This window comes from Protopterus annectens, chromosome 3.part1, assembly GCF_019279795.1.
Source record: "Protopterus annectens isolate FY-2018-M chromosome 3.part1, PAN1.0, whole genome shotgun sequence".
In the NCBI taxonomy this organism is placed as follows: Eukaryota; Metazoa; Chordata; order Ceratodontiformes; family Protopteridae; genus Protopterus; species Protopterus annectens.
In genome coordinates this window covers 482,866,275-482,889,098 of record NC_056732.1, presented here as the reverse complement: position 1 = coordinate 482,889,098, position 22,824 = coordinate 482,866,275, and the positions used below count along the sequence as shown (strand labels likewise).

General features: G+C 41.3%; 1 protein-coding gene across 1 annotated transcript in view; it reads right to left on the bottom strand.

The window, feature by feature from the left end:
• The window catches only part of ENPP2 (ectonucleotide pyrophosphatase/phosphodiesterase 2), a gene marked incomplete in the record, with an annotated part of 2,364,887 nt that overhangs the window by 344,378 nt on the left and 1,997,685 nt on the right, over window positions 1–22,824 (bottom strand). Inside the window, 1 exon segment of the mRNA XM_044066921.1 lies at window positions 6,528–6,605. Coding sequence (XP_043922856.1) covers window positions 6,528–6,605 — 78 coding nt within the window.

Sequence of the window (22,824 nt, the reverse complement as noted above, 5' to 3'; positions counted from 1 at the left end):
TTCTGGAATCACTTGACCCACCCCACTTTCATTAAGTAATCACCTACTTTCTAAATTACAATTAGCCATTTTTTGTTCTGCATAGGTACAAGTGTCCTAAAGGGTTAAAGCGTGGCAGTTCCAGAGTCCAGCCCAAACATTTCCAATCCCTCCCTGGATCTGTGGTGCAGAATGATAAAACCCTGACTTTGCTTAGATAACACGTGTTTGTCTAGCAGCGCAGAAGCTGGTCAGACCAGGCAAGAAAGGATGGCAATGAGCGCTCAATGGTGGCTCATCTATCCTGGGGGGGGAAGGTAGCTTGTCTCACTGCGCTAGCAATACCAAGTGTTCTTACAGCAGTGATTAGAGCCTTGTGTGCCTGCTGTACAAGCAGTGTGCTGCCTGGTCATGAGGTTGCACGTGGGCATGAATGAGCATACATCTACAAAGGGCAGTACTTGTGGAGCTTCCAAGTTGCTGAAAGGGGGGGGGGTACACCTAACTCTCACCTCCATAAGGGAAAAATGGGCAGGAGTTATCTTGTTCCAGTGGATAAATAAATTTGTTAACTGGGTATAGGAAAGGAAACCACTGGGCTGCTCATGCGGATTACAAAAAAAAAAAAACAAAACTCCAAATTACATTTAGTCAAGGCACTCAAAAGATTCAGAAAAAAGTTGTGTACTCAACATAATGTTCCATGTGTGTTGTCCATCTCGCCCTCATTCTTAACAAGTTGGGTTCAGATCCGACTCAGCCTTATACACAAGTTCAAGGTCTTCCACTAGCTCATGGCTAAAAACCCTATCCCCCATGATGCACTAGGAGAGCTCCCCAGATCTTGTTTGCAGATATAAAGAAAAAAATAACTAGTAGTTGCCCAGACCTCATACAGGAAACAAAAGATGGTCAGAGAACATTAATAGCCAATTACATTACCTCGGTCATCTAGGAGCCAACAGGTGGGGGAAAGGAGGGTGGGATGTAAGAATGAAGGCGAGATGGACAACACACATAGAACGTTACGGTGAGTACACAACTTCTTTATGTGATGTTGTCCTACCTCCCTTTCATTCTTAAGTTGAGACAGCGTCCCTAGCACCATCTTTCTCAGGTGGCTCACGGGAGTATATTCTTCAGAACAGTGGACCCAAAGGAAGTCCTGTTCCTGGAGGCCAAATCTACTTTGTAATGCGTGATAAAGTTATGTGGTCTTGCCCATGTGGCTGCAGCACAGACAGTATCAATAGGCAGTCTAGCATGAAAGGCAAAGGAAGTTGCTATGCCTCTTGTAGAGTGACCTTTCACTTTGTCTCCTAGTTCTTTGTTTTGAGATCTGTAAGTAAAGGAAATACAGTCTGATAGCCATTTTGACAGTGTGACTTTGGCTACAGGAGCACCTTTCTTTGAATCTGAGGAGGACAGAAATAATTGATCAGATTTTCTGAAGTCCGTAGTTCTGTGTAGGAAAAAACGCAACTGTCTGTGTACATCCAGTTGGTGAGTTTTATTCGTATAGTTGGGGAAAAAACTGGTACTTCTATGAACTGGTTCAAGTTAGCTTCTGAACATAGTTTGGGTAGAAAGGAAGGGTTTGTCCGAAGGGATACTCTATCTCTGTGGAAAATCAAGTATGGAGGTTTTATTGACAAAGCTTGTAGTTCGGAAACCCTTCTGGCAGATGTAATAGCTATCAACAGAATGGTTTTGCATGTCAGGTACTTTAGATCACATGATGAAGCCGGTTCAAAAGGGGGAAGTATCAATCGGGATAAAACAAAAATTTTAAGTCCCATGGTGCTGAAGGGGCCTTGATAGGGGGGGGGTCTTAATAACAACGTACTTTTAAGAAAGGCTTTACACAGTTTATTAGACATCACATTTAACCCTGACTCTCCAAAATGAAAATTAGAAATTGCTGCTAACTGCACTCTAATAGTAGCAGTGGCAGAACCCTCATTGAAGAACTTTCCTAAGAATTCAAGAAAGGAAGCAATAAGGGCAGAATAAGGGTCAATGTAATTGTCCAGGGCCCATACAGAAAGTCTTTTCCATTTACTTCTATATAATTTTCTTGTCAAAGTCTTATGAGAGGAGATTAGAATATGTTTCACCGAAGAAGAGAGGTCAGGAGGCCTGGCTATGGTTGGAATTGGAGTAGCCAAGCTGTCAACTTGAGAGTTTGAAGAGAAGGATGGAGAGTTCCTGATGTATGAGTCAGCAGATCTGAAACTAGGTCCAGAATCCAGGGCTCCTCCTGACGATGAAGCAACAGGAAGGGGAACCATATTTGATGAGGCCAGAATGAGGCAATGAGTATCAAGTCCCTTCCCAACTGTGTACAAGTGCATCCCTTGGTGACTTCCCTGGAGGGGGGAATCAGGGAAAAGTAGTTGCTGCATTTCCATGGCTAATGGTTGAGGGAGTACGAAGGGATGGGCTCAACATCAAGAGATTGGAATCTAGCCACCACCAAAGGTCTTTCTTGCAGGATTCGTCAGCCTTATCTTGTGGGACATGGGCAGCTCTTGCATTGACCACTGAGTGGAAAGTAACCACTGAAGAATTCTCATGTGATGACGAGCGACAAGTGTTATTGTTGCTGCCATGGTCCCTATGACTTTTAGAACTGTCTTCACTTGTACTTTCTTTTTTGGAAGGAGAATCAAGATCTGATTTCGAAGGGCTCTTATCCTTTCTGGAAGAAGTTTGTTGTGTCCAGTTCTGCTCCTATAAAAACAATGCGCTGATTTGGCAGCAAGGCAAATTTTTCATAGTTTACTGTGATTCCTAATTGAGAGCAGAAGAGTAGTGTGGAGTCTATCGCTTCAGTTAGTAGATGCTCAGTGGAGGAGTTAGGAGCCAGTCTTCTACGTATGGAAACACTCGAAATCCTAGGCGTCTCAAGTGAGCCGCGATCACTGCCATACACTTGGTGAACACTCTGTGGACTGTAGTGAGACCAAAGGACAGAGCTTGAAACTGACAGTGACTGGCTCCCAGCCAAAAGCGCAGGTGCCTCCTGGATTGCCTGTCCATTTGTATATGGTAGTATGCATCCTGAAGGTCTGTCGAGCACATCCAATTGTCTTGTCCCAAGAACGGGAGTATAGACTGCAGTGTTACCATCCAGAACTTGGACTTCTTTAACGATTTGTTTAGATTGCTGAAATCCAGAATTGGTCTCCAGTCCCCTGTTTTCCCTGGAACTAAAAAGAATCTTGAGTAAGTTCCGGATCCTAGTTGGTCTGAGGGGACCAATTGGACGACTCTTTTGTTTAGCAACTTTTGAATTTCTACAGTTGCCTGTTCCCTTTGATTGGGTGGAACATCTGGGATGTTTTTTCATTTTTAGGGTGGGGAGAGAAAAGGGAATGAAGCAGCCTCTGGATATGATGCTTTGTACCCATTTGTCTTATCTTTTGCCAGGCCTCTGGATACAAAGATAGGCGGCGCCTGACTGCCTCCAGAGATGGACAGGCGGGTCTCCTTTCAGCAGCGCTGAAAGGGCTTACCAAAGAAGGATTCTCGGTCACCCTGATTCTCTGGACCCCCTCTGCCACGAGGTCAGCATCTTCCATTAGCGCTCCCCCCTCTGCCTCTAGGGGGAAGGATCACCACGTGTGTCTTGGAAAGCTCTCTTAGATTTTTGAAACCACATTTTTCCATCTTTCTGACCTTTGGGATAAGGTCTGGCAGGTAAGGAAAAACAGACTACCACAGCAGACAGAGTCTTTCCTTCCTGCTCCCATGTGGTGAGTGTGTCTTTTACTTTCGGCCTGAAAAGAGACGTGCCATCAAATGGGGTGTTAACAAAGGAAAATTTAAAGGGCTCCACAAAATCACACAAGCCCATCAAAGAATGTCTCAAGGAAATTCCTGCACCCGCTGCTCTGCTCGCTCCATCTGCAGCGTATGAAATCAGCCTCATGGAGGAATTTATTTACTACTGAATTTAAGGTAGAGAGCTGAGAGGAAACTTTACCTGAAACCCCTGCTACTGAACCTTGGAGAGTATTTCTTAGCTCTTTCAGGAGATCTCTCTGTAATCTTGTAAAATCGGTAAGGTAGTTCATCGATCGAATGGCAAAAGTCACTGAAGAGAAAATGCGCTTTCCATATCTGTCCATTGTACGAGACTCTTTGTTCGGTGGATGGACTGACGAGGATGTCTCAGAGTTCCTTCTTGGAGGCTGCTGCCACCAGCATAGCATCTATCGGGACTCCCTTGGTCAAAAAGCTTTTGTCAACCAGGGAAGTAATAAACTTATCTGTCAACTGAGGAATGGGTTGCACAGAATCTAGAGGCTCCCACATCTTTTGAGAATCCAAATCCATGAGCTCATCGAAAGGTGGAGACACCCAAGTGGAGAAAGGGCAAGATCCAAAACCTTTCAGGTAAATAGACTCCTCGTCTGAAGGGTCGATGAGCTTCCAGTCACCTCTCTGGTTTAGTATCTCTAAGATGTCTGCAAAGGAGACATCATCAGAGGGCGACCGTGGGGACCCCTCAGCATCATCGAGGTCTGTATCAGATGTGACAGACTCTTCCAGGAAGTCCAAATGCTTCTTCTTTCATAACCTCTTTAGAGGGGTATTCTGGAGAGGTTTCAGAAGAGTGGAGTGAACCCTGAGGGGCATCCTGAAGCCTAGGATCTCTGTGTCCCTGTGGATCGAAGATTATAGAGGCAGACACCTGTGCCTTGGGAAGAAGAATATCCAAAGATGACCGTGGAACTGCCAGTGGAGACAGTACTCTCCTCATTAGCTCAAAGGCCCCACGACCCTACTTCAACAGAATTCCTGGATCTGAAGAAGCTGAGGGATCCCCCGGTACCAAGGATGATGGCTCCGAGACAGAGGTAGGAGCTGAGCTCACCCGAGCCGATGCCCCGAGAGGTAAGGTAGGATCAGACAACTGTACGATCTGACTCACCTCCCCGGACCCAAGTGAAGAGTGTCGGGACCTAGACTCCTCAAATTTGATGGAGGGAAGACTTCAGAGCAATAGCCGGTGCCGAAGATGCTGAAGTAGGTCTCGGTTCAGAGGTTTCCACCAGTATCAGCTCTGAACTTTCTGGCTTCTAAGTCTGAGATCACATCAGAGGAGGAATTGGAGCAGAAGGGGAGGATGTTGTTGGATCCAAATCCCTCGGATTTGGATCTGAAAACAGTATGGCCAGCGCTGGGGTCCGTAACAGCTTCTGCACCACACGATCCACGCCATCGTCCGACAGACTTCTAGAAAACTGAGATGAAGGGAATGGAGATTTTGGGGGCTGTAATACAGGCCACCTCAGAGTTGGGGAAAATGGCTCCAAAACCAAGGAGCGGTTTTGGCTCTCCATTGCCTTTGGCAGCGACAGATAAGATTGTCAAGTGCCATTGACTTCTCGGACCCGGAGTGCTTCGGATCAAGAGATGCAATTTTTTTGGCATTTTTTTGGCAGCTCTGATGGAGCACTGGAAGAAAACGAAGATAATCTTTTTTCAGTTCCCTTATCAGACTTTGAGGAGGGAGATTCTGAAGGACCCTGGCCCTCTTGAACAGCCTCCGAGAAAGGGGTCTTTAGTAATCCTCTTAAAATAAGTTTGTTCTTTCTGTCTAGGAGAACTCTATGAGTAAAATAATGACATATCAAACAGGTTTCCTGGAGGTGCACAACTCCTAAACAGTAAACACAGATAGTGTGTCTGTCAGTAAGTGACATCTTCTGACCACAATCTTGACATTTTTTAAATCCAGACTGCTTTGAATCCTTGTCTTTATCCTTAGGCGACATTTTAAGCACACAAGTAGAATAAAATATATATCAATAATATGGCACACAACAAAAAAAAAAACATTTTTTTTTTAACCTACAAACAATTAGAGAAAAAATAGCCCTGTAACTTAAACGGACTGCAGAGGGAAGGAAAGCAGTTAACTAAGTTAAATTAACTGCTTATCACACACAACAGGAATATATAAATATATAATAATATTCAAACCAAAAAAGTGAAGGAAAAAAGCCCTCCAACTTAAACGGGCATTGAAATAAGTTTAAAGTAATCAGAGATAAGGAGAAAAATGGCCAAGTTTAAATGTGGCCGTCAACCAGCTGAAACAGCACTACAAACATGGCTAGATAATGCAATTAGCCTAACCTAGCAAAGAATTTGACAGAAACAACAAATTAATTTGTACTTACCCAGAGCTAGCGAAGCGAACACTAAATCTTGCTTAGCAGCAAACGAGATCTGGGGAGATCTCCTACTGCATCATGGGATAGAGTTTTTAGCCACAAGCTAGTGGAAGACCTCGAGCTTGTGTATAAGCCCGAGTTGGATCAGAGGATCGGATTCAAACCCAACTTGTTAAGAATGTGGGCGAGATAGGACAACATCAAATTTCTTATTTGTTCATTGAAGAGGACAAGTGCTCAAGATAAGAAAACTTCACAATTATTAATTTACTTCAGCTAACCAGAAATATCAGGGTTTCCTTGTCACAAAAACATCAAATAAATATCTGTAGGCACTTTTGGAATGACTGATCCACTTACTTTTGAAGGCAGGATACATAGGAACAATGTTGGTTATCAAAAGAGCATCATACTTTGCATCTCCAGTAGGTGCAAGTTCTGGAAAAAAATCAAAATATAAAAATATATTTACTTTTAGTTTAAGACAAAGAACTGTGTGCATCTACAACCTAGTAGACATTAGTTTATATGTAGTTGGATTTTAAAATAAACTTAAGCTCTTACAAGTTGTAAACAAGGTAATTAAAGAGAATCCTTACATACATCCTCCAGTAAAAGTATACAAATCAGGAAGCTCATAAGCCTTTATGGGTCTTACTCAAGGTTGCCAGATTTGCAAATGGTCAGAAAGGAACAAAAAAAAAAAGTCTTTCACACAAAGTGAAGACCCAAAAACAAAGTTCCAGAAAATGGCGCCACTTCTGTATAATGCGAAAGAGCAGGCTGTTATGCAATATACAGAAGTGGATCCTTTGATTGGCACGTATGCAGGTACGGTATATGAGCCAATCAAAAATAAAGCAGAGCCTGTTTCACCTGGATTTTAAAATACAGTGCGGGACTCTGCATGGGGCTGCTGATCTCGGGACGGTCCCGCTCAGATAGGGGTGTGTCTGGCAATCCTGGTCTTACTACACATACAGTTGATCCCAAAACAGCCAGAATTGCTACGTTGTCCAATGCAGTAAGTATATTTTTTATAATTTTGAATATGTTTTGCTGACTAGATAACTCCCACTAGGCCTATGACATATTTTCAGGAGAAACACGAAGAAATACCAGCACCAGAGTACAGAACCGAATCAAAAATAGGAACATGGACTACATTTATTTATTTCATTTGTTGATAGGAAGAGTCTGGGTTCAAGACCCGTTTTCAGCAGAGATCCAGGGAGAAAACTATTAAATGTACAGTGGTAAACAAATTATAACAATAATAAAGTACAGGAGAAAAATAAAATAAACAACTTGTGATGACAGAAACACCATGTTGAGAATATAAGGAAGAAAGATTGAGTGGTACCTAGATAATAACATAATACTCTGATAAGATTATATACAGGTATAAGGCCAAGGAAGAGAATTAGTAGAGGTGAAGGACAGTATGAATACTGAGAGTGATATGCACTAGTAATTTTTTATTGGTAGAGTAAGAAAAAGGATAGAGTTTTACAGGGAAAGGAGAATGAAAGAATGGACAGCTTGAATATTGTACAGATGCAGGAGTATTCGAGAGGAGGGTGGGTGGGCAGGGTTAAGATGGAAAGTGTCAACCAGGTGTGGAACATGTGCAGAGCCAGTGATTGAACTGGTGCAATTTTAGCTGGAGTTTGAATGATTTAGATTTGGTATGGAATTCCACGCTCTGGCTGAATGGTTAGAGAATAGGGCATTACCTGCTGAGTTGTTGGATTTGGTGCCTTCTAGGATTTTTTTACAGATGAACGTATGGATCTAATTGCTGTGTATTGGTGAATAAGGTTTGAGAGAGTTGGACAATTGCTAGGTCTGTAAACAATGTTGCAAATAATAGTGAGTTAGGATAGGTAGTTTGGGGGGGGGGGTTCAAACCAGTTCAGCTCTGAGTGCAGTGATGGGTACTATGAGGGCAGTTGCCAGCAAACTTAGCTACCGTATGGTAGCATTGTTCAAGCTTGGTAAGGTGTGTGGACTGTAAATTGCTGAAAACTGGGGTGGAGTATAGACATGTTTGAAGTAGTAGTGCCAAAGCTAGGTGTTTTCTGAATGAGTCGGTAAGGTGAGGCTTGATTCTGTAGCGGGAGCCGAATTTCTGGTGGGTTTTTTCTGTGTCTTGTATGAGGTACTCAAATTTTAGGTGTTTATCAACGCGGACTCCTAGAGGTTTAATCTGTGGGACAATTTCAATGCTGGTGTTGTTTGCTGGTACTATATCAAAAGAGGCTTTTTGAGCTGAGAGGTGTATTAGTGTGAAGAGAATAAGTTACTCTTTTGGGGGTTAGGGGAAAATTCACAGTTGGCTACCCAAGCTTCTACTGAGGAAAAGAAATCTTAGCTTTTTGCAGGTCTATATTATGTGATCCAAGAATCTCTTCTTCGAACACAATAATCGACACATATACAGCAAACACTGTAAACCACGAACGGCCACGTCCTCGAATTTTTTCCTAGGGGAAAAAAATTCAGTTGGCTGTTAATAGGAATTGCGCTTTACTTCAATGTAGAGTGATCTCGGAGATAGTATATTTAGTTAGGGGGGCAAAGCCTCCCATATAGTGTTTTAAAGTTTTTTTATTTTATGGCCATGTGAATCCCCCCCAAGGAAAAAAAATTGAGGATGTGGCAGTTCGCAGTTTATATGTGTCGATTATGTGTTTGAAGAAGCGATTCTTCGATCACATAATATAGACTCGTTTTTTTACATTTTTTTTTTAGACTGCGGTTACTAGAGATGAGGGTGGGGTCATCAGCATACTGGATTATAGGGTCTCAGTTTGTGGACTCAGAGGTTGTTTTTTTTATTTTTTTTAATAGCCATCAATTGTGACATAGGTAAATTTACATTTATATTAAAATAATCAAACCATATTGACAAATTCACATTTACAAAAGTTATGCATCACATATATTGTCATATATCATATAATCAAAGCAACAATACATAAACTATTCAATTTCTGCCTTCTGTTAAACCCCATTCCTCCTACATAACATGCATGTACTGCTCCAATTTCCATTTTTGCTATGCAATTTACTCATACCCTTTTATAAAGATCCCACTTCCAATTCTTTTATCTCTGTTAACAATACTCACAACTTCAAGTATAGTTGGTTTAGATTTTGATTTTCTAATAATTGCTTTTTTGCAGCCACTAGAATTAAATTTAGCAAGACCTTACTATATCTAGGCAATTCAGATCCTGTATCTCAGCTCAAAACAACAAATAATTTTCTTAGTTACACTAATTTGCTGGCCCAGTATTCCTGACTGAGTACTCTGTAGGGAATATTTAAATTCTGCCAACTAATTACACTCAGAGAACATGTGCTACCAGGAACCCTTTTTCTCCCAATTACACCTACAACATGTGCCATCTACCTGCCGAAACTCTTTGAAGTCTGCTTGGGGTATAAAAGTATCTATGCAAACACTTCAAAGAAAAAAAAAGTCCTAACGCTTAAAATATTTTGTTGCATATCTGAGAGCCTTCCACTGCTTCTTTGTGCATTGCATAGCTAAACTGTCTTCCTAATCTTTTCTGACCCCCTTCTGATTTATTCCTTTAGTTGTTGTGCAATATTTTATACACCCTACTTATTATCCTTTATTTTTAACACCAGCTTCTGTTCTAGATTCAGTTAAAAACTCATCCAGTGCAGGTCTTTCACTTAGGATTCCCCTCATAGCCGGCCTTAGGCACAGGCCAAGTAGGTGGCTGCCTACGGTGCCACTGTAACAGGGGCACTTTTCCAGTATTTGTTTGTTTTTTTTGCAGTAAGAAATTGTTTCTTTAAAATACGTTAAATGAGCACAGGAAAAATAATGAACAGCAAGAAACTGTGAAAAAAATGAAAAAAAAAGTAATCTGGATGATGGAGGTAGACTAGGATGGGGGCACCGGGTAGTTTGTGGGGGTGCTGTGCAGCCCTTTCGCTTAGGGCCAGTTGACCAAAGTACAGCCCTGATTCCTCTATTCCTTTCTCTTTGTCTATACTCTGAAACCAGTCTAATAGGGAGGCAATTAGTAGCCTGCAATCCAAATGTCTTCTTGGTCTCTTCCCATTCTGTTACCTTTCCCTCTCTAATTATTTGTTCTCAATACCTTGGCTCCTTTGACAGTTTCCTCCAGTAAATTCCAGCCCCCTCTTGCCGATTTTCTGTACCCCTTATTGCAGTCATCTTTATTGGCAGAATTTCCTTCCTAGACTCCCATGTTGCTTATTCCACATAATACTATCTGCTACTTTCTGAGTATAACATTCTGTATAACTGTTGCTATTCTCAGTAAGGATCTGCATCCAAAATCCTACTCTTTATTTATTGTATTGTATTAACCCATTGCTTCATCATCATCCCTTTCCACTTTGAATTGTAGCTTTCTGCTTGTTTTATGTATAAGAGCCTTATCCGTGTAGCTCTAAAATATCCCTTCAAATCAGGCGATCCTAAACCTTCATGTTCTACTGACAGGATCACCTTATTCCATATGACTCTTGCCATCTTCCCCACCCAAATCCTTCAACTCTTCACTATTACCCACAACTTCTCCTCTGGTTGATAAAAGTATGCCTGACCAGTGTACAACACTAAAGGGACTACAATTATTTTTACTGATTGTATCTTGCTATCCATAGACAAGAGCTTCTGTTTTGTATTATAGTTTGTTTAGTCTCTTCCCACATATCCTTAGCTGCAATAACATAATCTTTTTAATCCATACTCCTAAATACTTAATCTTAAGTGTCCTCGTAAATGTGGATACTGCTGAACTAATTTGTGTATGGGTACACAGTTAAGAGCTATAGCCTTTGTTTTATCTTCATTCATTTTATATTCCAAAAAAAAACCCAGCCCTGTATCAGAATGTTCCACAATAGTGAGATGTTTTCTGGTTTTATCAGGTACAAAATAATATCTGCAAATAAAGCCATTTTTTTCTAGAATACCATACTGATTATATCCTTGAATTTCTGAGCCCTTCCCCTGGAAGATTATTAACGAAAATATTACAGAGTATGGGGCCAAGAATGGCACTGTATTTGTCTCCAGTGGATACGGAAAGAAATGGGAAGAAATCTCTGTGCCACTTAATGGCTTGTGATCAGCAAGAGTTACACTTTGAACTAGGTAATAACAGTGTGATTAAAACTTAGATTTCCAGAGTTTCTAAAGTAGAATGGGATGTGAAGATAGTGTCGAAGGCTTTTGAGTGGTCAAGAAACAGTGCAGATACAAGCTTGCCTTCATTTCTTAGAGTACTGACTGTGCTTGTAAAATGCAATAGGGCAGCTGTAGTGCTATAGTGGGGGTAAAAACCACATTGGGATGGAGAGAGGAGGTTATTTTGTATGATGTATTGGTTGACTTGGTACTGAATGTACTTTTCTAGTATTTTTGAGACTCGGGATTGGACTGCAGTAGGGCAGTAGTTACTTATATCTGTAGAATTTCTTCCTTTATGCAACATTAGAATGTAGAATTTTTTTCCAAAGTAGTGGTACATAACACTCAGTGACTGAGCAGTTTATGAATATAGATATTAGACGGGCTGCAGCTTTGGCTGATAATTTTAGGTATTCTGCTGGCAGATTGTCTGGAACTAGGGTGGTTGGGCTTTAGTTTCAAGAGGAATGCTTTTAACAGTAGAAGTACAGACTGGTTGTAAAAAGGAGAGAGGAGGAGTGTGTATTAGAATTCTCTTGACTGTTTGAGTAAGGATGCGACTGAGTTAACGGAAGTGGGCATTAAAGATAGAAGAGATATTAGCCTGTTGCTTTTTGGTTCGGCAGGGTGGCTTCTAGTTGTGTAGAACAACCGGGTGTGGGGAAGTGATGTATGCTCGACCAGAAAACTATTGGAATTTGGCATTCCTGGATTGCAAGTTGAAGTAGTTAGCTTTGTCAAATCTAATGTGATAGTTTGCATGATTCTTAAGTTGTTTTTAAGACCGCAGGTTGTTTGGGGTTTTGAGATCCAGGATTTCCAAGGATTGTCCCTGTGTTTCATTAGCTGTTTGTCAGACATGGTTAAGCAGGGGTCTGGTGTGAGTTTTATGCATTTTTTTCTAGGGGACATGCTATTAAGTACATTAAGGAAAGTTTCAGTGAATGCTGTAACAGTGTCATCAAGAGGAAGAGACTTTAGATGATGCCAGTTACAGTGGAGTAATTTATTTATGAAGGCATCTACTTGGAGGTGGGCAAGGTTATGTATGTCATTGATATGATGGGGTGTTGGGATTGATTTTTGGGCTCTCATGGTGAATATAGGGAGGTAATCACTTAGTACATTGGAAACAGAGCCTAAGTAGCAATGATTATTGGGAGATGAAGAAAGAATCTAGTCAATTAGAGAGCCTGTACAACAGCGTTTGGCATAGTGTGTTGGGAGGTGATTATTTGGGTAAGACCGAACAGATTTATAGCATTTTGTGTGCGTGTGCTGGGGGGGGGGGGGTCATTAGTGACAGATTGTCAATCAATGTTGAAATCTCCTAGAATAACTTTTTCTTCCGGGACAATGTTAGAGGTCCAGGGCAGAAAGCCATCAATAATGCTATTATTATCAAGAGGGATATAGCTGTCTGTGATGGATATGAATTTATGTGGGTTTAATTTTAATTTGAGAGGGGTAGTGATGATTTCAGCATTGTTAAAGGCTGGGGGGAGGGGGACAGTGGCAGTATGAGCTGCAGAGTATTTTTGTAGATGACAGCTATACTGCTACCTTTTTTTTCCTGTCTATCTACTCTTAAGATATTGTAGCCAGGTGGAAGAATTTCATCATGTTTGAGTTTTGGATTTAGCCATGTTTCAGTTAAGATGAGTATGTCAGAGATTGCTGGATTATCCAAGGGTGTGGGGGGGGGGTCAGCTTTTATTACAGATGCTGTTGGATATTTACATGAAAGATCTGTACTTTGGAATAATTTATGTTTGAGAGAGTAGCAGTGGAGGGGTTTTGGCTTTGGATTGTGCAATTTGATGGTTAAAATTTCTCCTGGAGTTGGTTGTGGGTTGGACGTTTTAGGTTTTTTCTTGCTCTACTGAATTCTAGCATAATTTGGGTGCCTATTTATGGTTGGAAGGTCTTTGTATTTTGTTTTTTTGGTTTGAAGAGGTATGATATGTTTATGAAGGAGCATCATGGGGATGGTATATGGTGAGGGTTCTATGGTGGGATGATTACATGAAGAGTTGAAGTTTGGAGGACTTAAAGGATAGGTGATTGGAGGGGCAATGTAATTTAGAAGGAGGTGGCTACGGAGGGAAGTTACATAAGCAAAAAAAGATAGGAATAGTAAGATTAGAATTTGTGACGAGCATATCGGTGGGTGCACTCAGTAGTGAACAGAAGGAAATGTAGTGTGGTTAGAACCAGCAGTTAGGGTGAGGTGAAGGCAGGGTTGGACTGTAGGTAGAGTTGAATTAAAGCAGGTAGAGTGATGTCACATTTAAAGGAAGTAGTTAGTTACTGTAAAGGTGAATTTCTAATGGGTGGAGTTCTGGGGCTAGGACTGAACATGTGGTGAAGGATTTATTGCTGGATGAGGCTAGGGATTGTTTTTATTGGTTAAAAAGGAAGAAGAGATGAGAAAGTGAGGTCTAAGTGTAGATGTAGTGGACGTGTTTGGGAAATTGAGTTAGGGCTGGGGAGCAGAGTGAGCCTGAGCATTGTTAATAAAAATATCAACAAAAAAAAAACAATCTATGGGGGACTACTGAGGGTAAGTAAGACAAAAAGCATAATTTCATCATCTAAATGCAAACAATCTGTAGTCAGACTAGTACAGAGAGTAAAACAGTGAACAAATCAGTTACAAATGTCTGTTACAAACAGGGTAATGTTGCTAAACAACTTGCCTAAGTTGATCAGCTAGGCACAGGAAACTAATACAATGGTAAATACATTAAAAAAACTAAGCATATGGGATGTGGAAGGCATAGACTGACAGCCAACACACAGTAACTGAAAGAATGGATTCATTTATTGACCTGGCTATATGGGTAGATCCAGTTTTAAAATGTTCTGATCGTATCAGCAAACTGTTTAGATAGTTATAAAACTAAGTATGTATGAAAGCATTTATACAATCTTGGAAATCAGAAACAATGTATTCATTGCTTTTAAGATACATTAAACTCAAACTGGAGTACATAATAATAACAACAACAATAATAATAATAATAATAATAATAATAATAATAATAATAATAATATGGACATGTTAAAGGAAAAATAGTAAATTCTAAACATTTCAGTGGAATAGCATATCAACCGCATCCATAAATGTGAAAGGTTAAGTTATCGTGAAAGATTAAAATATCTGAAATTGTACAGTACCCCATACAGATATTTAAGAGGATACAGCTGCCTCTGAGAATACTGGGGTTATTAAAGAGTTGTAGAAATTCAACTGAAACATGGTTAAGAGAATATACAGGAATGAGAGATGTACTAATAGGCTCTGAGAGAGACTAGTTTACATCTGGAATACACTACCAAATTATATTAAAGTAAGCACTAGTTCAGATATGCAAGTGCAACTTGATCATTATGGGGATGACTGCCTTTGTATATTAGAAGGCTAGAAGGGTATTATTGCTTCTGCCTGAAATACCTGTATGTGCATAAGCATTTTATTCTCAAATTTCCATTACCTATGAGCAAAGACTGGTTTTGCCACACAACTGGCTTTGTTAGTTATAAAGGCAAAACTCACCTACGAAGTGTTTAAATGCATTTCATACATTATGTGACATACTTAATATATATCAATTTAAACAGACAATACAACAAACAGAATATCTGACAATGCTAAACTGATCCATTATGTATTTAACAGTCGGTCTAATGCATACCAGTGAAATAAAAACATTTTAGTCAGTCAGTTGATAGCAAACTCAGGCATAGAATTCAGAAGACTGTATAATGTGCATGCTGATTCAACAAAGCAATCAGTATATCCATTGTAAATTGTGGACTGCCAAAAGGAAGAATTTTGGCTATCATAGTCCTGTCTAGTTCAAACACATACAAATACTGCACCCCATAAAAATTAACAAGCCCTTCTACATCTAATTCTTTGAGCGTGTCTGTATGTTAGGGAGGGTTTCTACTATTTTTACAAGCTGTACTGCTCGGCTTCTTCTTCAACATGGAAAGTTTATTTTATTTCTATAGATGTCATTGGCTTTTTTCAACTACAGGAACCTAGGGAAGATCAAGCATATTGTTAGGTTGACTGTCTTTTATTAATGCACTATGCATGTAAAGGTATGTGCACACCACATGTCATGTTGACAAAAGTAATTTGAGCAAATGCAAAAGGACTGAATACAGTTCATCAAAACTTCTTTAGCCAACAGTGGAGTTTTCCCTCTTCTCCACTGATGTGCTGCCTCTGAGTTGGTATACGTGAAATCTGGGGGGGGGGGGTGGTGCAGGCAGGTGAGACCTCCTGCAAAAAAGGTTTCTTTCAATGTTTGCTGAAGGTATTTTCTGTGAATGGTTTTCGATCAATTAGCATTTGCAAAAATTACCTTTGGCGATTTGTCATGCATCCCACACCATATGCAGTTTATCTGCTAGATATCTTCTGTCTAAGAAGACATGGAAGGATACTGAAAATCTGATCATATAATGACATTTTAAAAAAAGGTGAAGTACAGTTCTGTAAAATCTTACCATAACATTAGATGTCCTTCTCTTCGCTGTTACAATATTCATAACTGATGGGATCTCCTACCATGGACAGCCCAATGTCAGCCACTATACCAAAGCCTTTAGTACTTACAGGTGCTGTACATCATACGTACGCTTTCCCTATGCAAAGTGTAGGGCATAAAGGTGATTTACAGACAAACATGCACTCAGAACTGAAAACCCACAGGAGGAATAGAATGTCCCCTGGGGACAAGGAAGAACATGTGCATCCAGAAGGAGAAAAAAGAGAAGAACCCTATGGCCAGGAGGGCAAGGAGAACAGGCTACAGTAGAGGGGGCAAGAGGGAGGGAGAAGGTACTGCAACAGTAAAGAGAAGGACACCTGCTGTTATGGTATGATTTTACATAATTGTACTATGTCCTTTCATATCACTGTTTCAGTATTCATAACCAAAGGGAGAGTATAAAAGCTCACAAAGAAACTTGGGAGGAGGATGGCACTTAACAGCCCTCTAGAAACCCATGCAGGATAGCCTAGGCAAAACCAGCTCTAGCCCTGGAAATAACATCCAACTTGTACTACTTAGTGAAGGGTATGGGCAAAAGGCCAAGTAGCAGCCTGAAGGAAGCAACTGGTATTCAACCCCTTGAAAAAAGCATCACAGGAAGCAGCAGCTCTGGCAGAATGAGCCTTTAACGAAGATGAAACACATTTGCCATGAAAAGAATACCAAAAGAAATGGCAGTATAAATCCAGGAAGAAATGGCTTGCTTAGATCAAAAGACTTGAGATGAAAGGAAACAAAAACCCGCTCAGATTTGTGAATAACTTTAGGTTTATCCAAATAAAATCTGAGCTGTCACTGTAAATCCAAGGTGTGAAGAAACTTCTCCCTGGCTGATTATGGAGAAGGAAGGAAGATGAATAGATTAAGGGACAACTCAATGACCACACTGAGGCACAAAAGAAAGATTAGTACAGAGAGACACCATATCTCTAGAAAACTATGAAAGGCGGAACAGCCAAGACAGCCTGAAGTTCAGTAACCCTCTTTGCTGAAGTGAGGGAGAGAAAAAAGAAGAGTCTTCTCAGTACAATGTTGCAAGGAAGATGAAGCAGCAGGCTCAAAAGGAGCTTGAGTCAAATTTTCAAGAACAAAACTAAAGCCCTAAGGAGATGGAACAGGCCCTTCCTCGGAGGCCTGATATGAAAGACATCTTTGAGAAACCGCTTCACCTCAAATCTAGAGGCCAGATGAGAAGTCAAGGACAGATGAGCAGAAACTGCTGACAGTTGGGCTTTAACTGAAAAAATATGCCAACCCAGCATGGAGCAGATCAAACAAATAAGAGAGAAAGTACAGTTGTGTACACTTACCATAAATGTAGAGTGTATTCACTGTTGCAGTCATTATATTTGGGTAATCTGTTGGCAGGTTGCCCTCAGTCGGCCTAAATAACAAAGTCTTGGGTCCTGCATCAGTTGCTGTCTCCTCTTCCACGACAGTCAGGTCGTCATGCATATAAAACATGCAGCTGACGCCATTTTATTCAGTTTTTCTTGATCCCGATGTCAGGTGCCCCCCAAATGGGGAGTAAATATATATATATATATATATATATATATATATATATATATATATATATATATATAAATATGTAATGCACTTTTAGCAACATAAACTTTACCTTCATCTAAAAGCAAATACACCACAAAGGCTTTAGTATATAGTGAAGGAAAGAAAAGGTATAGAAAAGGGGGATGGTGGGTGGGTAACCCGGACTGCAACAGTGAATACACTCGAACATCTACATTTATGGTAAGTGTACACAACTGTACTATGTTCTTCGTGTTTCACTGCTGCAGTCATTATATTTGGATAGAATCCCAAAGCTATGGACGGGAGGATGGAACTAAACAGCATTAGGAGCGGCTATAAGGCCCTGCAGAACTGCAGTGGCAAAGCCTGCTCTGGATTTGGAGAAGAGAGGCAAATGATAATGCTTTGTGAAGGTATGAACAGAGCTCCAAGTAGCAGCCTCTAGAATGTCTTTGGTTGGAACCCCTCTGAGAAAAGCTGAGGTAGAGGCAGCCCTTGTGGAATGTGACCCGATTCCCTTGGGCACAGGTTTACCATGGTGCAAGTAGCAGAAACGAATGCAGTGGCTTGTCCACTTAGAAATAGTCTGCTTTGATATAGCCTTCCCCTTTGACCCTGCAGCAAATGCTACCAGTAGTTGCTCAGACTTTCTTAGAGATTTGGTCCTGTTTAAGTAGAATCTTAGTTTTCTGTGTACATCCAATGAATGCAGAATCCACTCCCCCTTGTTCTGTGGATTTGGGTAAAATGTTGGCAGGTGAATTGTCTGGTTAAGAGCCACACTGGATACCACCTTAGGCATAAAAGAAGGATTGGTCCTGAGGGACACCCTGTCCGGGTAAAATGTAATAAAAGGCTCCACAGCCATGACAGCCTGTAGTTCTGAAACCCTTCTTGCTGAAGTGACTGCCAAGAGAAAAGCTGTTTTCCAAGATAGAAATTTTATATCCACAGTAGCTGCTGGTTCAAAAGGAGGCAGGGTGAGTTTTTCCAGCACAAAATTGAGATCCTATGCAGGAGTTGGTGATCTTCTGGGAGGCCTTACATTTTTGTCCCCCCTAAGATACTGTTTAACCAGAGGATGAGAAAAGAGGGGCGGCTCTGTATTGTAATGAGCCGAGATGGCAGAGGCATGGATTTTTATTGTCAACCATCTCAGTCAAATATTGTAAAATCTGAGGAATACTGGGTTTTGCTGTGTCTGCTCCCTGTGCTTGGTTCCAATCACACAGCCTCCTTCCATTTATCAGCATAAGATTTTCTAGTACTAGGCCTTCTGGCTTCCAAAATGACATCCATCACAGATTTACTCAGAGGTGTTGTTTGAATGATCAAATGAACAGCCATGCTGCAAAATTCAGAGTTTGGAGCCGAGTGTGCAGAATTTGATTGTTCTGCTGAGACAGTAGATGATGTATTTGAGGCAGGTACCAAGGAGGAAGTTGAGACATATTCCTTAGAATTGGGTAGCAGTGCTGGCGAGGACAGTCCGGAGCAACTAGGATCATTTTTGGTTTTTCCTGTCTGACATTTAGTAAGACCTTGGAGAGAAGAGGCAGAGGGGGAAAGGCATAGACTGATAGGTTTTTCCAACTGAAGGATAGGGCATCCACTTTCCATGCTTTTCTGTGATAAATTCTTGTGCAGAATTTGTCCAGCTGACAATTTTGGGGAGAGGCAAATAGATCTATGTCTGGGCTCCCCCATTTCTTTGTTAACATGCTAAAGATTTGTGGATCCAGTTTCCATTCGTGCGGGTCCATAAGATTTCTGCTTAGGTTGTCTGTCAGAGTATTTTGTTTTCCTGGCAGGAATTGAGCTTGAAGATGTATTTGGTAAGTCAAAGTTGTGTTCCACAATGCCATGGCTAGTCTGCAAAGGGGTAGGAATGTGTACCCCCTGCTTATGTACCACATAACCGTGGTGTTGTCCGTCTTTATCAGTAGTTGTCCTGGATGAAGTAAGTCCTTGAAGGCTGTCAGAGCATTCTGAACAGCTAGCATCCCTTTCTGGTTGATATGCAGATGCATTTGTTTTGGGCTCCATTTGCCCTGAATGCATTTCCCTGCCAGGTGAGCCCCCCCAAGCATAGTCTGATGCGTCTGCAGTTAGGGTTTGGGTGGCAGGGGGTAGACTGAATGACAGTCCCTTGTTTTGGTGACATGTCTCTGCCCTCCACAGAAACTCCTGTTGTAGGCAGTGAATGAGAGGAATCATTGTTTCCAGACTGTGACAATGTAGACTCCATAAACTTTTTAGGTACCATTGAAGTTTCCTCATATGCAGTCTCGCATATGGAATTAGTAGAATGCAGGATGCTATGAACCCCAAAGCCTGCAGAATTTGTCTTGCACAGATAACTGGGTTTTTGTTGCCATTTGTTTGAAGTATGTTGCCAGTTGCCTCTGTTTGTCTGGCGTAAGGTAAGCCATCTGGGCAGTTGTATTCAAGCTTGCACCCAGGAATGTAATTATTTGAGAGGGTACCAGTTGGGATTTCTTTTCGTTTATTGTGTACCCTAGGTATGTTAGAAGCCTTTTTACAAATGTCAGATGTTGAAGAAGAGTGTCCTTGTCCTCTACTTGAATGAGACAGTCGTCCAGATAAGGATAAATTTGTATGCTTCTTTGTCTGCAGAATGCAATTACTGGTGCCAGGCACATTGTAAAGACCCTGGGCGCAGTAGATAAGCCAAAGGGCAATGCACAGAATTGGTAATGCAAAAAACCTGCCTTTAAGTGGAGGTATCTTCTGCATGACTCCCTTGCTGGGATATGCAGGTATGCCTCTTTTAAGTCTAGAGTCACTAACCAAGCGTACCTGCCCAGCATAGGCAGTAGCTGCTGTAAAGTCAGCATTTTGAATTTTGGAATGTCCAGGAACGTGTTCAAAATTGACTAGTCCAGTATTGGAAGCCAGGCATAGTCTTTTCTGGGTACCAGGAAAAGTCTTGAATAAAACCCTTGTCCTTTTTCCTTTTCTGGTACTGGTTGAATAGCCCCCATATCCATGAGGGACATAACTTGTTTTTGAGTCTCTGCCCACTGATTTTGTGGCAGATCTGGCCATCCATTTGGAAGTGGCAAAGTATGGAAATGAAATCTCTACCCCTGGGATACTATGTTTAATACCCACTTGTCCTGGGTAATTAACTGCCAATTTTGAGCATGAAGTGCTAGTTTTCCCCCCAAGGGGGCTGCCAAAAGATAAGTGCTTGGTAAAGAAAGTCATTGAGACTGCTTACTGTAGGGTTGTGCTTTGTTTCCTCCAGATTTGGAGGTGAAGGCACCCCATTGCTTTGACCTGTAAGAATCCTGTGATTGGTATCTGGAGCCTTTTGAGCACCTGGATTTGCCTTGAGGGGCTCTGTTGGATACAGAAAATGACCAATTTTTAGTAGGCCAGTGCCTACTGAACCTGGGTGGCTGCACTTGCAAGAAATCTTTTACAGTTTGCATAGATTTAGCTTTGTCTTCTATTTTCTTTAAAACCTCTTCTGCCTTATTACCAAACAGAGTATCATGCTGCAAGGGGACATCCAACAATTTAGCTTTAACAAGATCAGACAGATTTTGCTCCTTGAGCCAGGCATGCCTTCTAATCACAGATCCAGTAACTGCGGCCCTGTAAGAGGCCTCCAAGGAATCAAAACCACATTGCAAAGTATGCTTTCCAACCTGTTCTGCTGAATGCAATAATTCCTGTAACTCTATTTTCCACACAATCAGAAATCAACATCATTTTCTGTTTCAGTAAGCCCATAACATGCTGTTGATATTTAAGCATATGAAACTGTCAGTTTAAGGCCCTGATTGCCAAGGTTGCAGATGTATAAACCTTCTTTCCCTATCTATCCAGCGTCCTGGAATCTCTATCAGAGGGGGCAAGATTTTTTGCTGTAGAGGCCTTTACACCCTTGGGACCCTGTGAAATAGTCTCAGGATCAGCAGCAGGATTTTTGAATAGAAATTTGTGAGAGTCAGGAATCCTGTAGTATCTGTCTGGCTTACTAGGAGCTGGAGGTAGGGAATCAGGGGCCATGCTCGATTCCGAGAACACATCATCAACAATGTCTAATACAGGAGGTATTGCCAAAGGCCTATGCTGAGGAAGAAGGAGGAAATCCCTAAGCCTCTTTTTTGATTCAGAGAAGTCCCGACTCTACCAGTAAAAATGTTCCCTTAAAGTATGCAAAGTCTCTCCAAGAGAGTAATCCTCAGGAGGAGATGCAGATGGGATGGATTCCTCTGCATCAGAATTCTCATAGGGTGGAATAGAAAATTCCTGATCAGAAGAGGAATCAGAAGAAATGGAAACCTGATCTGAAGATTCATAATCAGTGCCTTGCCTAGGCCTCTTAGCAGGGGGAAGGGTTGGGAACCCCTGATCAAGGTAATTAAGTCCTCAGCCATTTTGATCATCTGTTTTTTGGGCACAGGGGCATGAGCACGTGGCTCATGCGTCGGTTTTTTAGACATAGAAGATGTTTTTGATCTTGTTTTTGAGGCTGACGTTGGTTTAATATAAAAATGTTGAGACCTGAAAACACCCTGCTCAGCGGCTCTGGACCCATCCAAGGGAGAGACATCCGCGGGTTCAATACTCTGAGAATCTCGCGGCATACCAGACTCCGAATGGGTCTTGGTAGAGGCCTGCAACTCAAAAGTAGTAGGTATCAGGGGCTGCGAAAGCGCCTTACTGAGTACTGGTGACTGGCTTAGGAGAAGCTTCATCGGTTTTGGACCTCGACGGTCTGTCTCTGTCTTTTTCTTTGCATTTTTTTGTGAACTCTGGTAGTTGGACTGCTAATTAAATCTTGATCCAAAATATTTAGAAGCAAAAATATACCACCGCTTAATAGTGCATTGGTTAAATCTAGCACAAAACCGACAGCAAGGCACGTTATAATCTGGGCCTAGGCAAGGAATACAGTACAAATGAAAATCCTTATGAGGTATTTGCTTCCCACAAGTAATGCAATTATTAACTTTTACTGACATCGGTAAGGAGCAAGAAAAAGTTTTCCCAATGGGGTACTTGGCTTTAGTTTGAAGAATTCGATTCTGAAACTCGAATGCGAAAATTTCAGGAGTCGGCCGACCGGCACTTGCGAACCGCTTCTGCTTCGGGCACCGGGCGTCAAGAAAGACTGAATAAAATGGCGTCTGCTGCATGTTTTATACCCCTGACGTCATGGAAGAAGAGACCGCAACCGACGCAGGACCCAAGACTTTGTTATTCAGGCCAACTGAGGGCAACTTGCCAGCAGATTACCCAAATGTAATGACTGCAACAGTGAAACAAAGAACATTCAGAGGGACCACTGCAGGTAGAGCGTCTTGATGGCGAG